Below are 18,564 nucleotides of genomic sequence, written 5' to 3'. Positions count from 1 at the left end.
GGCGAGGGTGAGCGGGAGGAGTGGGCGACCGGCAGGGTGGGGGCGACATGGACGGTGAAGAGGGGCCTCTGTTTCTCCCTGGAAGGGGGGCTTTCCCCCTACACACCTCGCACCCTGTCTCCCTGTCCTTGGTTGATAGCAGGAGCGAGTGACCCCCACCCCGGGCTCCTGTGCCATCAGTCATTCCTTTGGAAGTCCTGTGAAGATTCTGGGAGCAGGAGCCCCTGATGAGGGCTTTCCCAGGGGGTCCTGGGCCTCGGGCCTGTGTAAGGGGGCTCTTTCTCCTGCTCACTGATCTCCCCTCTCCCTCCCCCCTCGCCCGTGTGCCGGAATCTGGCGGTGGTGGAGCAGCCAGAGCCACAAGAGTGAAGGTAAGGCCAGGGGCGAGGGGACTGTGGACAGGTTGGGGGGAACTGCCCGGCTCAGCCCTCATCATCGTCACTTACTCAGCAGACACCTGTCAAGCACCTACTGGGCACCAGGCTCTGTCTTGAGGGTCCTGGAGATGAATAAGCCCAGAGTACCCTTCTGTACCTTTTTCCTGGGGTGGCAGCCTGCCAGTGGCTGGCCCAAGCCTGGATCCTCTCATATTGCTCTCTCTCCCTGGGGCAGGCGGGCCTGTCTGGGTCCTGAGTTCCTGCCCAGGCCCCAGGCCCAGCTTCCCACCTCTAGAGTCCCCCGCGCCATTCAGGAGCCCAGAGGTTGGGTGTCTATAGATGCGAAGCCTCCCCAGCCCCAGCAGCTGCAGGAGGAGGGGGGTTGCCCAGAGGCTGGTCACGAGGGGGCCTTGTGCTCTGCACAGCACGCGGGCAGTGTTGGCACGCTCCTGGACTTTGGACAGCCCCCCTGTGCTCGGGGCCTGCAGTTGGAGGCCGAAGGGGCTGCCCAGGAAGAGAAGGAGGAGGTGATGGAGGAGGAGGAGGAGGAGCAGGCCTTTCAGGTCTCTCTGGAGGACCTGGCTGGGCACAAAGGCAGCGAGAAGGGGGCCAGGCCAGAGCCCTCAGGCTCGGAGGAGGAGGAGGAGGAGGAGGAGAGCCTGGCAGTGGCGGAGCAGGTAGCCGACTTTGCCAGCTCCCTGCTGGCCGCCCTCCACTGCTGGCACTATCGGGCCAACGCTTTACTTTTCTCCCGGGGCGCTATGGTGAGGTGTCTCTTTGATCTCCCCTCCTCCTTGCATGCTTCCTGGCATGTGCATGCCCATCTGTGAGTCCCCTTCCCTGCTGTCCTCACCCCTCCGTCCTTGTTCCTTCATTCCTGCCAATGGCGTTTCTTAACCCCTGGCTCGCTGTCACGCCCTGGTGAGCCCCTGGCATTCATTGTTCCAGTACTGGAGCTAACCAGCATGCTACTCAGTGGGCATGATTAATGGGGCAGGCTGGGGGGTGGCGGGGAGGTCAGCACACTGGGGGTGCATGCCTGGTGGGGATTTCTGAGTCTCCCAGACTTGGCAGTTCAGGCCGACTCTGGATGGCGCAGGTCCAACGCTGGATCTCAGTGTAGCCCAACCCCCTTGGGGCTCAAGAGGTGCTGTCAGGGTTGGGATGCAGAGGGGACCAGCTCCCTGTTGTTCTGGAAGCTGATGACTGCCCTCTGCTTGCTGCAGGGGAAGGAACGCAGGGAGTCTGAAGAACCCAAGAGCTGCGGGAGGACCAGGAGTCTGTCTCCAACTCCTGAGGAAAAGTGCCTGAACTTTGAGTCTGTGACTTCCCTGCCAGAGGTGAGTGGCCAGCAGGTGGAATAGGGATTGTGCATACCCTCCTGAGCTCAGATCTCCAGCTTTGTAGGCGGGGCTTTCAGACATGGCTCTCCTGTTAGGCCCATGGGGACAGGGAATCTTGCTTCCCAGGACTCTCATGCCTTCAGGAAACCTGTCTGGCCTATGGGCATGTGGCTTGGTGACAGACAGCTTCTTACTCTGAATTAGAAAACAGTACCCCTCCCTCTGGGGCTTCCCTGGTGGCTCCATGGTAAAGAACCTGCCTGCAGTTCAGGAGATCCAGGTTCGATTCTTGGATCAGGAAGATCCCCTGGAGGAAAGGGCATGGCAACCTACTCTAGTATTCTTGCCTGGAGAATCCCATGGACAGAGGAGCCTGGCAGGCTGCAGCCCACAGGGTCGCAGAGTCGGGAACGACTGAAGCTACTAAGTGGCAGCAGCACCCCTTCCTTTGGGCAGATGCAGTCTCTTGCCAAGGGACACAGTTATTGGAAGTGACCAGAGTTGAGGTCCTCTTGTCCAGGCCTCCTTGCATAGAGCATAAGGCCCTGCCCTGCCAGCATGCCAGACATTTAAATCATGCCTGTCCCACCTGGCAAAGGAATAAGGTGTTGATATCTACTGGACACCTTCTATATGCCTGGTGTTCTGTTTCTTCCTTCTGTTTTCTGAACCAGCTCTACCAGGGAGAATGAGACTCAGAGAGGTTAGGTGACATGCCTGACATTGCACAGCTTCTAAGGGGCAGAGCTCAGGTTAGACTTGGGTCGGTGACCCAGAAGCCTGCACTCTTTCCTCCCCACCCCCACCACCAGCCCATCGCTATCTGTGGGTTATATGCAACAGAATCCTTTGCTTTCCCAGAGATACAAGGAAAATTTCAAGAAATCTAGACTCCCAAGGTGATCCTCACAGCCAGGACAAGACTTATAGCCTGTGTGACACTGGAAAAGGGTTTAGAGTAGTGCTGGTTGATGATAATAGAATGTGAGCCTCGTGTAATTTTGAATATTCTAGCAGTCTCAGTAAAGGATTATTTAACCAGTGTATCCAGACTATTATCATTTCAACACATGGTATCAAAGCTACTCATGAGGTACTTTGTACTTTTCGGTGTGAAGTTTTTGCAGCATGGACTAGCCGCATTTCAGATGCTCGGGAGTCACGAGTGGCTGGCAATCATTGTGTTGGACAGTGTCCAACCCAGGGCCTCGCTCCTGGGTCCCGCTGTGCAGATGCTAGACTAGAACGGTTGGAATCAGCTCTGGTTCCTCAGATTTTAGAGTGCTGTCTTGTCTTCTCCCTAATGAATCTTCTGGAAAGCCGCCTATACTGGCTGATTTTACGATTCAAATGACCTGTGATGTGGTCAGAAGGGAGTTGCCGACCTTGCTTCCTCCTTTGCCATCTGCTGGGCAAAGGCAGAGTCAGGCACAAAGGTGGAGGCTGCCTAGTAGGAACTGCATCTCCATCTTCATCCTCTGATGGGATTTCAGCACATGGTCCTATTGCCCTCTGGATCTTGACCCACACAGGAGACCCTGGCCCTTCATGGGAGTCATTCAGGCCCAAGTTTCAACCCAGAACAGACTCCCGACTACTAGGGCTTGAGGAAGGGGCATCCTAGGGCTGTGGATCTGATTCAGTATTGCATGTTCTCACCCTGTCCCTGTACCACTCGGGGAGACTACCACTGAGAGGTGCTACCACTCTGTATTCCTAGAATTTTCCTTGGCTTTGAGGACATGGGCCCAGCACCCCAGCTTCAGGGTGACTGAGGGCCATCCTCTCCTTGCTGCCGCACTTTTGAGTGCTGTTCCATCTGATTGCCTGCTTCTTAAACTGCAGCCCCTTCCCACTAGGCACTGAGCAGGCCGCACTGTCCACACGTTCCACAGGTCCCCTGAGGGGGGGTTTTGTCTCATGCGAGCCCTTTGTGCTATCCTAGGTTGAGCCAGACACCGAGTCTGGGACCGAGCAGGAGGTGTTTGCTTCCGTGGAAGGTCCTAGCGCCGAAGAGATACCCTCAGACACAGAGGCCCCGGAGGTCCTCGAAATGCAACTTGACCCCCACCAGCTGCTGCTGGGGCTGGAGCCCCCCGATGACATGGCAGAGTTCATGGTGGCCGAGAGCACCGAGGACCCGAAGGCCCTGAGCAGCGAGGACGACGAGGAGGAGGTGGGGGCCTCCCAGGAGCCTGAGAGCCTCCTGCCTCCCTCTGTGCTGGACCAGGCCAGCGTCATTGCCGAGCTGTTCGTCAGCAGCGTCTCTCGGCGGAGCAGCCTGGCCCTGGAGGACGGCAAGTCCAGTGGCTTCGGGACCCCAAGGCTGACCAGCCGGAGCAGCAGTATGGTCAGCCTAGACGATGGTGAGAAGGGCCCAGCCCCACGTGGTGGCACCACAGACTCCCTGGGCTCTCAGCTCCTTCCAGAAGTGGACCTCAGCATTGGGATGGCCGCAGAGAGCGAACCTTCTGTCAATGGGACAGAGGCCCCGGGCCCAGGCTGCCCAGCGGAACCAGACAGGTCTTCTTGCCCAAAGGAATCGAAGCTTTCCTCTCAAGACCGGCAGTTGCTGGACAGAATCAAGAGGTACTACGAAAATGCAGAGCACCAAGATGCAGGCTTTAGTGTCCGGCGCCGGGAGAGCCTCTCCTTCATCCCCAAAGGGCTTGTGAGAAACTCGGTCTCCAGAATAAACAGCCTTCGCAAGCCAGACCCGGAGCCACAGGCTCCACTGGGGCGCAAGAGACAGGTGGGCTCACGGGTGGCCCTCTTTGACTGCCCAGGACCAGGCCAGGCTGGCGCTGGGGACCCAGCTCCTATCACAGATGCTGAGTTCCGCCCATCCTCGGAAATGGTAAAGATCTGGGAGGGAATGGAGGCTCCCAAGGGGAGCCCTCCGAAGGGGCCGGGCCAAGGCCAGGCCAACGGCTTTGACCTGCACGAGCCCCTGTTTATCCTGGAGGAGCATGAGCTGGCAGCCATCACTGAGGAGTCAGCGGCTGCCTCCCCAGATAGCGCCTCCCCCACCGAGCCCCGCAGCCCCACCCACCTGGCCCGGGAGCTGAAGGAGCTGGTGAGGGAACTGAGCAGTGATGCCCAGGGGAAGCTGGTGACCCCGCTGCACCCCCACATCCTGCAGCTCTCCCACGTGATGGATAGCCACGTGAGCGAGCGAGTCAAGAACAAGGTCTACCAGCTGGCTCGCCAGTACAGTCTCCGGATCAAGAGCAGATCAGTGACGGCCAGGCCTCCGCTGCACTGGGAGAAGGTGGCTTCCACCGTCCCCATGGTGCAGGAGGAGGTTGGCGCACCATCCGGCGGCACAGGTACGACGGGGTGGGGAGGGGGCCTTTCCCGCAAGCCTGAGTCAGGAGCACCTTTTAGGAGCCAGTTGGCTTCTGGGGAAGTGACCCCCTACAGAACCTATACCAGAAAGAGGGCTGAGGTGAGCCCTGGAGCTGCTTTAAAGCCCAAGGGCACAGGGTCTCTTTTCCAGGAGAGCAAAAAAGAGAGAGTTGTCTCCTCCTTTTGATTCCTGACTCCTCTTCCCCGCCTTTTCTTCTTTCTTCTCATTTTCCCTTTGATACGGGGCTGCAGATGGTAAAAGGGATTTCTCTCTCATCACACCCCAAACCCCAGCAACCACCCTTGCCCAGAAGGGGAGCTGCTGTAGCCAGTTCAGAGAGCCCTCACGTCCTCTTGCTCTGGGATTCAGGCGGCTTGCTCTCTTCCCACAGGTGTGAGCAAGCTGGGGCCACCTCTCTCCAACCACAAGCAGTCCGCGGTCCAGGAGCGCAGACTGCCCAGGCCTGGCTCTTCCAGGGAGATGTCGCCACAGCGTGTCTCCTTCAGCTCCTCGGCCACCAGCCCAAGGACCACCCCACCGGGAGCCTGGCATGGCCCTCGAAGCCCCTTTGACACTGAGACCTTCAACTGGCCTGACGTCCGAGAGCTCTGCTCCAAGTACGCCTCCCTGGACGAGGTGCTCCAGACCAAGGGCGGCTGGCCCAGCAAAGTGCCAGTCAACCGGAGCCGCTCGCTGCCGGAGAACATGAGGGAGCCACAGCTGGCTCCCTCCGGCAGGTTGGGCCGTTGCGGCAGCCTCAAGGCTAGGCGGGCCCCGGTGAGCCCAGAGGCGGCCCAGCCCCAGCCTCTGGGGGAGTCGCCCCCAAGCGAGCCCGACAGAGGGGAGGCCCTGCATGTCACCGCAGACCTCACGCTGGAGGACAACCGGCGGATGATTGTCATGGAGAAGGGGCCCCTGCCTGGCCCTGCCGCAGGGCTGGAGGCGGCCAGCGGGCAGGGACTGGGCTCTGCAGCCGCCCAGATGGGGAAGGACCAGGAGTTGCAGGAGTCTGCGGAGTATCGGCCTAAGGAAGAGGGTCCCAGGGACCCAGCGGACCGAAGCCAGCAGGGCAGAGTGCGGGACCTGAGGGAGAAATTCCAGGCCTTGAACTCCACAGGTTGACTCTGAGTCCTGGGGGAGGGAGGAACCACGGCATCCTCATGCTCGCAGCTGGGCTCACCTTCCTCACTTGACCCCCTTCCCCTGCCCTCAGAAAGGCCGCCCCTGGGAGAGCACCTGCCATGGACCGGGACTTGCCGGCGACTTGACACAGGCCCATATGAGCCCCTTTCCCCTGTGAGGCCAGGGTGGCCACTTTTCTTGTATATAGTTCTGATAAGACGCCAGATATTTAAGCTCATCTGTTCCCAGGGAGAGCAAGCCCTGCTCAGGCCTCCAGCGTTGCCTGGCCACTGCCAGACCCAGGGGCCACCCAGGGGACACACAGGAAGCTGGCCTGGGGAGGCTTTGCTCTTTAACCGTGCCTTTTCTTAGGATCCAGGCAGGCACGAGGCCCATAATTTATTGCTTCCCATTCTGTGGTATGTTAGTGTTCTCGTGCACACGTGCGTGTATGCGTGTGTGTGTGTGTGTGTGTGTTGCTTCTCCCCTCCCAGGAAAAGTCTCGTGGCCTCTATTCAGGTACTTTTGTGGGTTGTCTTGCTGGCCCTGTGGTTGTTGCTAATGTACACATTTCATTATTTGCCAATGGTGTAATAACCACTGCTGACCAACCAACCTGTGTGTGGTCTCCTTCCTGGGGTCTGGCTGGGTTGGGAAGGGTCGATTGTGCCCAGGGCTGTCTTAGGGGAAGGTGGGACTTGGGCTTTTTGCTTCCACATGTACTTAGTATGCAGCCATGCTCTCAAACCACAGGCCCAGGTCCTGGTAGAGGAGGCTGGGGCAGCAGAATGTGCAGGAGGGGGCTTGTTCTCTGTTATTTCTACTCCCACGGGCTTCTGTCTACCCACAGCCTGGCGTCCTGTCTAGTGGTGACCGTGCCGGCCTTTAGCTCTTTTCCCCAAGAGCCAAAGTTGGATTGAAAGGGGTGAGGTGGAGGGTGGGATGTTTTTCTAACAGACAGATGTTTCCATGACTGGTGCCTTTTATTCTCTCCCTCTCAGGTTCCCAAGAGGCATCCTGGGGGGTGAGGATTCTAAACTTAGGGCCTAGGAATATCTTAGGTGGCTTGCAGTGTCAGATGAGGGGTACAAGTGCGTGTTTTCTGAGATGGAGCCTCATTTTTCATCTCATTTGCAAAAGTGTCTTTGATTCCCAACGGGTAAGAATGCCTCCCTATTTCTAACTGGGTGTTCTGCCCCTTTCCCTTGGTGGACCAGCCTTGTTTCACCCTGTCTGCCTGGGAGGACTGGGTCTGTAGGGCCAGGTGGGAGAGCTGTCTTGCAGGTCTTCTGACCTAGGAGGATAGACTCAGCCTAAAGATGAGTCTGCTGAGTCTAATGAGGTCAAGTATCAGAGGCAAGAGGAGGCCTTCCCTGGGCAGAAGCCGAGCCGGTCTGGCCCACGTTCTACCAGCTGCCTGGAATGGTGTGTGGCCACTTGCGCAGTTGCCGAGGAGCGTGCTGGTTCCTACCAGGCAAGTCAGATTATAAAGAGAAGTCACACACTGGAGTGAGAGTTAGGAGACCCAGCCCTGCACTTAACTGGCTGGGTCACCTAAACTCTTGCTTTTCCCTCCTCTATAAATTGAAGGGGATGGATGAGTTGTTGCTTCTCAAACTCTGACTCAGACTCTTCAAGGGGTAAGGCTTGGGGGAGGTGGTAGTCATGAACACTTTCCCCAGCAGATCCATACACAGGCCTCTAGGTTGTTATGTGGGAACCCTGAACCAGCTCAGTGTTACTTATTGGCTGCCCATTAGAATCACTGGAGAGGGAACTTTTTGGAAAATGCCAATGCCTAGGTTTCATTCACCCAGACCAATTGAAACTGCCTCTCCAGAGATGATGGTCTTCCCAGGTGGCGCAAGAGGTAAAGAACCCGCCTGTTAATACAGGAGACAGAAGAGATGCAAGTTTGATCCCTGGGTCGGGAAGATCCCCTGGAGGAGGACATGGCAACCCACTTCAGTATTCTTGCCTGGAGAATCCCATGGACAGGAGCCTGGCAGGCTATAGTCCATAGGGTCGCAAAAAGTCAGACATGACTGAAGGGACTTAAAGCACACTCACCCTGGAAATGAACCCCAGGCATGTGGGTTCTGATATTCAGATCTCTGTCCCATGCTCCATGCAGAAAGGCCTGTAGCAGGCCCACAAGATGGCTGAATGCATGAATAAGTGTTTTCTCAGGGTCACAAGTGAAGCACAGGACTTGGGTCCTGGCAGGAGTTGTTTCTATGAGACTCCAGGGACAAGTCAATGGCCTGGCTGTACCTCTGTCTCCATGGTGGTCCTGGGTTCACAGATCCCGCCTTGCTTACTCAACCAGCCCTCTTTGGTCCAGTTCAAAGGGATATAGGCCAAATAGAATTATGGAGCATTATTGATTTATTAGAAAAACTAGTAAATGGGTTTCCTCTGGTTCGTGGAAGCACATTTGAGCAGGTGGAGGACAAGACCCGGTCGGCCCCAGGGCCAGCCCCAGATTGCAAGGTCTGTGCCCAACAGGGTTGCAGTCATCTGCCGCCGCCTCCTCCGTTGCATCCTCCCTGAGCTTGCTTGTCCAAGGGACCGAGCCATGGGGTCTTCTGGATCTCTGCCCCCTCCCACTGAAGGGAGGAAGGAGATCCAGGGCCACCCTTGGGGACTCTACGTGCCCTCCGATAGGCAGGAAGGAGGGGTGGGGTGGCAGGGAAGCCGAGCCTCCCGAGGACCCTCCTGACCTCCCTCAGCCACAGTCCACTGAGGCCAGGGGGACAAAGGGGAAGAAGAGAGGGTGGGAGGACCACCTGACCATGCCCAGAAGGAGCTTCCTCTAAACTGCCCTGGGGAGGAAGCCTGATATGCTGGTGTGGACTGGAGCTGTTTGGGGATACTGTTAAAAGACTGCAAAGTAGAAAATATAAGGAGGAAAAAAAAAACTTGCCAGGGTGCCAGGAGCTTAACCCCCCCCCCATGTGGCTCAGAGTCCCAAAGCTGGGTGCCTGCAGTTTCATTCCAGTTGGTCAAGGGTCTTGGGGCCTGTGTGATGTGGGAGAAGGGTGCATGGGAAGTTGGTGGTAGATGGTGGGTCACATGCAGCTGGTTGCTGCCCTTGCCCAGTCCAGGGGCTCAGGGGTGGCAAAATCCTAGCTTTTCCTTGAGGCCCCTTCATTCCTGGGACTGTGGAGTTGCTTGCTGAAATTCCTCACTTCAGAAGCACATGTGGAGGGCAGAGGGTGGCCCCTAGTGTCTTGGCTCCCACAGATTGGCCCATGGGGGCAGCTGATAGAGACTTGCCACCACCTGCTCTTCAGCAAGGAACAGGCTATCCTGGAGCAGGACATGCCTTCAGGTGCGCTTGAGGCCTTTGTTATTGCCAGGTGAGCATCACTACCTCATTGCCTCCTGCCTTGGTTTCCCCTATGTGTAGAGAGGTTGGCGAGTGGTATAGATTAGGTTCCCTGTGGATGCACAGAGGGCCACAGGGATAGGTGGACAGAGGACACATGAAGACCCTGGCTCCCAAGGTGGGACCATGTGTCAGGCCCCGTCAGAGAACTTCCCTCCTGTGGTTCTTGTCCGCTGAAGTTGCCTTCCCTTGACATAGTAGTAATTGATCTTGAGCACTAAGGGCTCCTGGGAGGGCCTAATAACTCCAGATGCTTATGCCTGTGGTTTCTGTCTTAGCTTCACCCAGTTCTGGGGGGTCGTCTCAGCGTGTCTAAGGCTCCTTCCCATGGGGAAGGTGATGGAAACAGCAACTGCAGGTCCCAGGGTCCTTTCTGCTCTGCCCAGGGGAGTGTCTGCTGCCTGCAACTCAACTTTTGGACCTAACCCAAGTTAAGATGCTGGGCTGGAGCTGTATTGCTTTCAGAGGGTGGTGGAAAGAATACTGTGGAACCAGTGGTCTGTTCCCTCCAGATGTCTGACTTTGGCAGCATAGGGACGGTTATCCCTGGGGAGAGAGGTTGCAGGGCCCCTTTTGGCTGTACCCAGGATTGGGGGGTAGATACCCATGTAGCCCCTTGACTCTGGCCAGGCCCTTCAGGAGGACCTGTGTGAGGGTACTTGCCACATCTTAATGGCTCCGGCCCCAACATTTGTCCCAGCTCTCCTGGGGTTGTTACATGGGTTGTAATACCCAGGTGTGGCTGCATCTGCCACCTCAGGGTGACAGGTCGTGAACTTTGCTGTTGGTTCAGCCAGCACCCTCAGGTGGTGCCAGCTGCAGCCAGGACTCATGGAGTATTTGGCTTTGGGATGCTCTAATGCAGGTGCTGCGGTGTCCATCTCGTATGGGGACCTGCCCTGTCTCCCTCCGGGACCTGGGGTCTGAGTGGGGTACTGCTGGTCTAGCAGCTACTGGGAGTGCGGCAGATCCCAGGGTGGAGAGGTGGCGCCTGGGGCAGTGTGGAAGTCTTATCTGCCTCCTTCTGGCCTGAGCCCTAAACTCTAGCTGTAGTTTTAAAAAAGAGGGCCGGCTTGAGAGCTTAGGGTCCAACCACCGCCTGGCCCAGTGGCAGCAAGGGGGTGCTGGAGGCGGCGGGAGGCCCTTCGCACTTAGGACCTATCGATTTTGGACAGTGCCCCCTCTTTTTGTGGGAGGAGGGGCTGCAGTGACCCCTGAGGTGGGGAGGCAGCGGCCCCTGGCCCCTGGCCCAGAGACTCCCTCCTCATGCCCCTAAGGGGGCAGGTCGGGCCTTCCCAAGAACCTTTTTTCTTCCCCTGGCTATGACTGTGTGGGACGGACCCCAAGCAACACTTGCTTTGGGAGTGGGCAGCATCTCAGGAATCTTCCCTGCTGGCTCAGAGGGTAAAGCGCCTGCCCGCAATGCGGGAGACCCAGGTTCGATCCCTGGGGCAGGAAGATCCATTGGAGAAGGAAATGGCAACCCACTCCGGTACCCTTGCCTGGAAAATCCCATGGACGGAGAAGGCTTCGGTCCATGCGGTCACTAAGAGTCGGGTACAACTGAGCGACTTCACTTTCGCTTTTCAGCATCTGAAGAACCCCCATCAAGCCTTCTTCTCCAGCTTGTGTGGGAATAGGGGGGTGGGGACTGGCTCCCCTCGGCCCCGTAAGGAGGGTCGGGAGAGGAGGGTGTGGGCCTCAAAAATCGTTTCCTGCCCCCAGAGTCAGAGGCCCCGAGGGCCCGCGGAGCTGGGGGCCTGTCCCTGGAGCCTACGCTCGCTGTGTGCGGGGCCCCAGGGCGGCGGGCGCGGAGGCAGGCGTGGGCCGGGCCAGGCGGGCGGGCGAAGGCAGCGATCGCAGTGCAGCTGGGCCCGCGCCCGGCCGGCCGGCCGGCAGCTCAGAGCAGGCAGGCGGCAGGCAGCGGCAGCGGCCGGGCAGTGGGCGGGAGGAAGGCCCGGCCGAGGAGGGAGGCACTAGTCCCCGCACGTCCCAACGACGCACCGGCTTCACTCGCCAGGCCCCCGAGAGGCTATTTCTTTTTGGGGAAGAAGCTGAATCTCTTCTCCTTGTCCTTCTTGCCGAGGCTGGCCTCGGGGCCGGTGATGGGGGGAAGGGGCAGGCTCTGTGCCTTGACGCGGATGCTCTGGGACTCGTTGATGGCCGTGCTCACGCCCTGCAGCCAGGACAGCATCTCCTCCTGCAGGGCGGGAGGGTCAGGACCCCCAAAGGACGGGCTGCCTCTAGGACAACCCCTTCTGAGGGAGCCTTGAGGCCAAGGGGCACGGGTCCCTCCCAACTGCCCCTTGGCGGGGGTCAGGGCCAGGCAGCCCTGCACTTACCTCATCCTTGCCGTGGAAGAGCCACTCGCTGCCGTTGCTCAGCCTAGGAGGACAAAGGGATTCCCCCGTGGCCATCTCCGGATCTGACCCCCCAGCTCCCCGAGCTTTCCCATGACCAGGACCCTGTCAGGCAGCACAGTGCTTTCTGAGAGAGGCGGAAATCAGGACCACCAGCCTCTCTTATTTGAAAAATCCCTGAGGGGCACCTCAGGCCTGCAGCTGGTCACATACAGTGGATTGGCCACTTAGGCCAGATCGAGCCACTAGGGAAGGAGCGGTGAACAGGCAGGGCCTCACCTCAGCTTGAAGACATGCTTCTTCTTCTTGTAGTTGGCAGCAATCTCACAGATGGCATGTCTCAGGGCCAGGGGCTCCTCCCCGTGGTAGGGCACCCCCAGGGCCAGATTCTTGGCATCCTTATAGAAGGCCAGCTCACTATTCCTGAGCACACAGTACAGGTTGTTCCAGGACCTGTGAAGGTACACACAGGCAGCTCACCTACAGTCCTCACTTGCATGCTCAGTTGCTCAGTCGCGTCTGATTCTTTGCAATCACATGGATGGTAGCCCGCCAGGCTCCTCTGCCCACAGGTTTGTCCAGGCAAGAATACTGGAGAGGGTTGCCACAGTCCTGATACAGCATCTCTATAATCAGTTCCCACAGCTTTACCATTTTTAACTACACCAACTTTACCATGATCCATAGTAATACATTTTACGGCTAAAAAAATTGCAATTAAAAATGATCTGCATGTGGGATTTCCCTAGCAGCCCAGTGGTTAAAACTTGGCACTTCCAATGCAAGGGGTGCAGGTTCGATCCCTGGTGGGGGAACTAAGATCCCACATGCCATGTGGCATGGCCAAAAAAAAAAAAACCAATCATCTGCATGTAATTCTACTACCAAAGTCTACTATTGTTAACATTTTATGTATTTCCTTCTGGTTTATTTTCTATTCACATATATAACTAAAATTGGATTATACTGTATATTCAATTTTATTTTGTACTTTTAAGTTTAACACTATGTCATGAGTATTTCCCCATCCTCAAATATTTGAATCCTCAAATGTTTCTTGAAAATAATTTTAATAGCTATATGATATCTTGGAAGGAAAGTTATGACCAACCTAGATAGCATATTCAAAAGCAAAGACATTACTTTGCCAACAAAGGTTCGTCTAGTCAAGGCTATGGTTTTCCCTGTGGTCATGTATGGATGTGAGAGTTGGACTGTGAAGGCTGAACGCCAAAGAATTGATGCTTTTGAACTGTGGTGTTGGAGAAGACTCTTGAGAGTCCCTTGGACTGCAAAGAGATCCAACCAGTCCATTCTGAAGGAGATCAGTCCTGGGATTTCTTTGGAAGGAATGATGCTAAAGCTGAAACTCCAGTACTTTGGCCACCTCATGCGAAGAGTTGACTCATTGGAAAAGACTCTGATGCTGGGAGGGATTGGGGGCAGGAGGAGAAGGGGACGACAGAGGATGAGATGGCTGGATGGCATCACTGACTCGATGGACGTGAGTCTGGGTGAACTCCGGGAGTTGGTGATGGACAGGGAGGCCTGGCGTGCTGTGATTCATGGGGTCGCAAAGAGTCAGACACGACTGAGCGACTGATCAGATCTGATCTAATGGTATTTTATCACAAATAAAAATAATCCCTATATTGGTGGACCTTTTAATACTGGAAAATTTATCCACAATTGAAATAGCAATGTGATAAACATCCTTATGGGGCTTCCCACTGATGGCTCAGTGGTGAAGAATCTGCCTGCCAATGAAAGAGATGCAGGTTCAATCCCTGGGTTGGGAAGATCCTCTAGAGAAGGAAATGGCAACCCACTCTAGTATTCTCGCCTGGGAAATACCAGTCTATGAGGTCACAGAAAGAGTCGGACACAACTGTAAAGAACAACAGCAACAAAACATCCTGATGCCTTAATCTTTCCTGTAACTCTGATCTTACCTTGAGATATATTTCTAGAATTATTGAGTCTCAGACCAACAGTGTAAAGAACTTTCCAAAGCACGTTCCTAGCCACCAGCATATCTGAGTTTCACTCGTGCTTGTGCTCATTCAGTCGTGTCACTCCTTGTGACCCCATGAACTGTATAGCCCACCAGGCTCCTCTGTTCATGGGATTCTCCAGGCAAGAATACTGGAGTGGGTTTGAGTCTCACTACAGCCCATGAGTCTCACCACAGAACTGTAACATGAACAGAGCAGGGTTTTGTTTTGGTGGTAGGAGTATTTTGTTTTATTGATGATAAATGCCTGGTATACTGTGCTAGCTCTTTTTGAAAGGAACGTATTTGCGCAAATCAATGCTCAACTCAAATGGGAGGCTTGGTGAGAACAACCAACAAGTGAGCTCATAAAGGAGTTCACCTGAGCTCCTTCTTTGACAAATACAGAGCACGTTGTCCTTGGACAATGAGAAGCGTTAAGCGCGTCTTCCTCCTCTTCCTCACCACCCCCTCCCCCACTCCTTTTTGAGGGCAGAAAGGTGGAGCACTAGCAGAGCACATAGGGAAGAAGGACTGGAAGGTCAAAGAGAGAACTCGACCCTTTCAAAGCTAGCTGCAGAGCCATTCCACAAAGCCCAGATTTCCGATACCAGCTCAGGGATCCTCTGCTCAGACCTGGCCCTCATCAACTTCTCTGAGCTGGTAGCCCAAGTAAGGCAGTTGCTAAGGAGGAGTAAAATCCTGCCTTGGACAAAGGACAACCTCTTTGAGATGGTTTCCCCCATCTGGAAAATGAAACCTCAATATCACAGGGTGGTTGTGAAAACTTTGTCAGTCCTGACATAATGCCTGCCGCATAGTAGGTACTTTATACATGTTAGTTTCCCCTCTCCTGCAGCCCCTCCATATAAAGCAATAAACCTCTTCAGGGTGGTCGGGCCCCAAATTCATTTTTGGAATTTGAAATAACTTTGGTGTGTCCTCCAAGCCAGGCTCTCTGTATGTTGCCAGCTGGCCCTGGGAATAGAGCTGGCTTCAACCTCTTGACACTGCCCTGTTTCTCTGAGACCCTGGACCGCTGCCTGAAGGCAGAGGCCTCTAGAGACTCTGAGTCGCGGCATCCCCCGAGTAGACCACACTCAAGGACACGACTGCCTCTGAATGAGTTCCTCAGGGTCATATCATTCCTAGGAGGGCCCTCCAGATGGCATATAGGTCAGCTCTTTCTCCTTCCCTATTTTATGGCTGGGGAAACTGAGGCCCAGACTGGGTAAAAAGGGGGACTGGATCAAGGACAGGTAGGTCTTGTTAGTGCCAAGACCTACCTGTTACCCTGCCCTGGCATAGTACCAGCTAGTGTTCTCCTGCTCTGCACCAGGCTGCCCCCACCATCCCCATGTTACAAATGAGAGGCTGAGTAACTAGTATGAGGTCATAGGATTTGAACTCAGGCCCACAGCTGAAGACAGTCTTTCCCACCATGCCAAGTAGCCCCCCAGAGTTGGCTCAGAAGGCACCCAGGAACTCTCAGAGTAGAGGCAGAGGGCCTCCTCACCCACAGACTGCTCGGATAGCCCTGCGCATCCTGCGGCCCCATGGCCCCTCCCCGACACACCTGTTGGAGGCCTTCTTGTTGGGCCCCTCCAAGTCGTGCTTCCGGCCCAGGAAGCCTTCCATCTGCACACTGTGCCCGCGGTCCCGCTGGGCCGGCAGCGTTGTAGGCTCATCGCCCTCGCTCAGCGGTGTGTCCAGGACCTTGAAGAGGGGCTCTGTGGCGGGCCTCTCATCTGTGCTGGATTTCTCCTCCTGCCCGTCCTCGTGGGGCCCTGGTGGGGGTGGCGGCTGCAAGTCCTGGGGCCATGGCCTCTCTTCTTCCCCCTGCTCCAGGGCATATGGGAAGAGCGCACCTTGCTGAGGGCCCAGACCCGGGCGGCCACTCTCGGCTGAACAGGGGAGGTCAGCAGGCCTCACCCGAGTCTGGTTCCTCTCTCTTTGCCCTCCCTGACCCACCCTGGCCCTTCCCCAACCTGCTGTGGGTGTCCACCTGGCCTGCTTCCCCAAACTCCCTCCTTCTCCAACCTCAATAGGAGCAGAAGGTCCTTAGAGTGAGCTGAAGGGGCTGGGCCAGGGGATTTCTGACCCTGCTTGTTGCCCAACTGCAGGTGCCCACCCTGGCTTCCTGTCAGAGGCTCCAACTCTGACTGAGTTAGACCTGAGCTCTGACAAGATTTCAAAGTCAGATTTCAAATGACGAAAGGGCTCTGCTGCTAAGATAGAAGAAAAAAACATTTGTACTAGGATGTTGTACGACTCTCAAGTATTAGTCGCTCAATCGTGTCTGACTCTTTGCGACCGTAGCCTGCCAGGCTCCTCTGTCCATGGAATTCTCTCAGGCAAGAATACTGGAGAATCTAGGCAAGAATATTGAAGGAATTGCCATTTCCTTCTCCAGGAGATCTTCCCAACCCATGGGTAGAACCCGGGTCTCTCACATTGCAGGCAGATTCTTTACCATCTGAGCCACCAGGGAAGTTGATGAGAACTTGTTTGTTACCTTCAACTTGTGTCTGGGCACCAGGCCCTAAGTCTACAGGTTAGTGTTTTGTCACTAAGTCGTGTCTGACTCTTGCGACCCCATGGACTGCAGCCCACCAAGCTCCTCTGTCCATGGGGTTTCCCAGGCAAGAATACTGGAGTGGGTTGCCATTTCCATCTCCAGGGGATCTTCCCGACCCAGGATTTGAACCCATGTCTCCTGCATTGGCAGGTGGGTTCTTTTACACTGAGCCACCAGGGAAACCCAGACCCTCCCAACTCATGGGGGGAATAACTGGTCCTGCCCCCTTCATTTGGCAGGGCTTTGCCGGAGGAGGGCAGTGGTTCCTAACCCTGGCTGCCTTTTACAATCACCTCTAGAGCTTTAACAAAATATGCGCAGGACCCATCCTCAGGATGCTGAATTAACTAGCTTGGAGTGGGGTCTGCGCATTGGTATTTCTTAACAAGCTTTTCATGCGCTCAAGTGTGCTGATGAAGAGTCACCACCTAAGGAGTCAATGCCCCAGGGAAAGGCTGTGGCTTTTGCCTCCTTGCACCTCTCCATGGAAGGCATAAAACTAAGATTATGGCATCTGGTCCAATCACTTCATGGCAAATAGATGGGGAAACAGTGACAGACTTTATTTTGGGGGGGCTCCAAAATCACTGCAGATGGTGACTGCAGCTATGAAATTAAAAGATGCTTGTTCCTTGGAAGAAAAGCTATGACCAACCTAGATAGCATATTAAAAAGCAGAGACATTACTTTGCCAACAAATGTCTGTCTAGTCAAAGCTATGGTTTTTCCAGTAGTCATGTATGGATGTGAGAGTTGGACTATAAAGAAAGCTTAGCGCTGAAGAATTGATGCTCTAGAACTATGGTGTTGGAGAAGACTCTTGAGAGTCCCTTGGACAGCAAGGAGATTCAATCAGTCCATCCTAAAAGAAATCAGTCCTGAATATTCATTGGAAGGACTAATGCTGAAGTGGAAACTCCAATACTTTGGCCACCTGATGGGAAGAACTGACTCATTGGAAAAGACCCTGATGCTGGGAAAGATTGAAGGCAGGAGGAGAAGGGACAACAGAGGATGAGATGATTGGATGGCATCACTGACTCTATGGACATGAGTTTGAATGAACTCTGGGAGTTGGAGATGGACAGGGAGGCCTGGTGTACTGCAGTCCATGGTGTTGCAAAGAGTCAGACACGACTGAGGAACTGAACTGAACTGAACTGAACTGAATGGAAGACAGGATCCTCCCAGCTCCCACCCAAGCCAAGTGAGGGGCCTCTAGTGGAACCATGGGCTGTATTCAGGTGCCTGTGAGAAGGGGAAGCAGACTCTTGTCCCCTGGCTGGGTACCTCCTTATGCAGAGCCTTGCTGACCCACTTTTGTGCCACTGCAGCAGGAGAGAGAAGAGGACAGACTGAGAGAACAAGGGGCAGTCTGTTTTCGAGTGCAGCGCAAGACTGCCAGCTGGGACAGGAATGGGTGGGTCTCCTATGTGCCAAATAAGCACCCAGGAAGGCAGCCTAGCTGGAGACATCTGTCCAGAACTCTGCCTCAAAGGCCTGATTGCTGAGGACCTTACAGCACCAGGTGGGAAGGGTCTTGTAGTCCCCAAGCAGGTGGGGACCAAGGCCATTGAAAGCCCAGGAGGACTAGAACCACCTCAGGCAGTAAGGAGACACTGCCCTCTTTTCTACTCTGTCCCAGCTGAAGATGGAGGCCCAGGAGAGTGCTGGGGAGGAGCCAGGAAAGAGCAGACACTATGTTTCCCACTGTGGGTCCTTCAGACCTTGGATCAAATCCAAAATAGAGAAATGGAGAATGAGAGGAGTTGGGTACCATTCTGGACATCAGATCAAAGCTTCAAACTGAAAGAGACTGATTGGACTTTTTAACAGTTAAAAACGATCAATGTCTGCCAGAGCTGGCACTAAGGAATGGGAAGCGGAGGTTCAGTGGAGATGTTTGACGGCAGTGGTTGGAAGAAAGGTAAAGCTGGTCATGTTTGCATCCCCTAAATTAGGACTAAACGACTTCCCTTGTGGCTCAGACGGTAAAGCGTCTGCCTACAATGTGGGAGACCCGGGTTCGATCCCTGGGTCGGGAAGATTCT

General features: G+C 55.3%; 2 protein-coding genes across 5 annotated transcripts in view; one reads left to right on the top strand and one right to left on the bottom strand.

Annotated features, from left to right (window-relative positions):
• The window catches only part of PLEKHG3 (pleckstrin homology and RhoGEF domain containing G3), a 47,241-nt gene extending 40,143 nt beyond the window's left edge, over positions 1 to 7,098 (top strand). Inside the window, exons 14-18 of one of the 3 annotated variants that reach the window (XM_070377719.1) lie at positions 352 to 371; positions 803 to 1,054; positions 1,604 to 1,717; positions 3,666 to 5,049; positions 5,461 to 7,098. In XM_070377719.1, the coding sequence (XP_070233820.1) occupies positions 352 to 371; positions 803 to 1,054; positions 1,604 to 1,717; positions 3,666 to 5,049; positions 5,461 to 6,191 (2,501 nt within the window). In that variant the 3' untranslated portion in view covers positions 6,192 to 7,098. Of the gene's footprint in view, positions 1 to 351; positions 372 to 802; positions 1,142 to 1,603; positions 1,718 to 3,665; positions 5,050 to 5,460 lie in introns of all 3 variants that reach the window. The other 2 variants (XM_070377718.1, XM_070377720.1) reach the window with 2 other exon arrangements.
• Positions 7,099 to 8,561: 1,463 nt separating this feature from the next.
• Positions 8,562 to 18,564, bottom strand: part of SPTB (spectrin beta, erythrocytic) — a 132,174-nt gene continuing 122,171 nt past the window's right edge. For both annotated transcript variants that reach the window (XM_070377716.1, XM_070377717.1), the window contains exons 33-36: positions 15,512 to 15,774; positions 12,222 to 12,395; positions 11,925 to 11,967; positions 8,562 to 11,782 (exon numbers count right to left, since the gene is read on the bottom strand). In XM_070377716.1, coding sequence (XP_070233817.1) covers positions 11,615 to 11,782; positions 11,925 to 11,967; positions 12,222 to 12,395; positions 15,512 to 15,774 — 648 coding nt within the window. In that variant the 3' untranslated portion in view covers positions 8,562 to 11,614. The remainder of the gene's footprint in view (positions 11,783 to 11,924; positions 11,968 to 12,221; positions 12,396 to 15,511; positions 15,775 to 18,564) is intronic.

This window comes from Bos mutus, chromosome 10 (genome assembly GCF_027580195.1).
Source record: "Bos mutus isolate GX-2022 chromosome 10, NWIPB_WYAK_1.1, whole genome shotgun sequence".
Taxonomy (NCBI): Eukaryota; Metazoa; Chordata; class Mammalia; order Artiodactyla; family Bovidae; genus Bos; species Bos mutus.
This window is presented reverse-complemented; position numbering and strand designations above follow the sequence as displayed.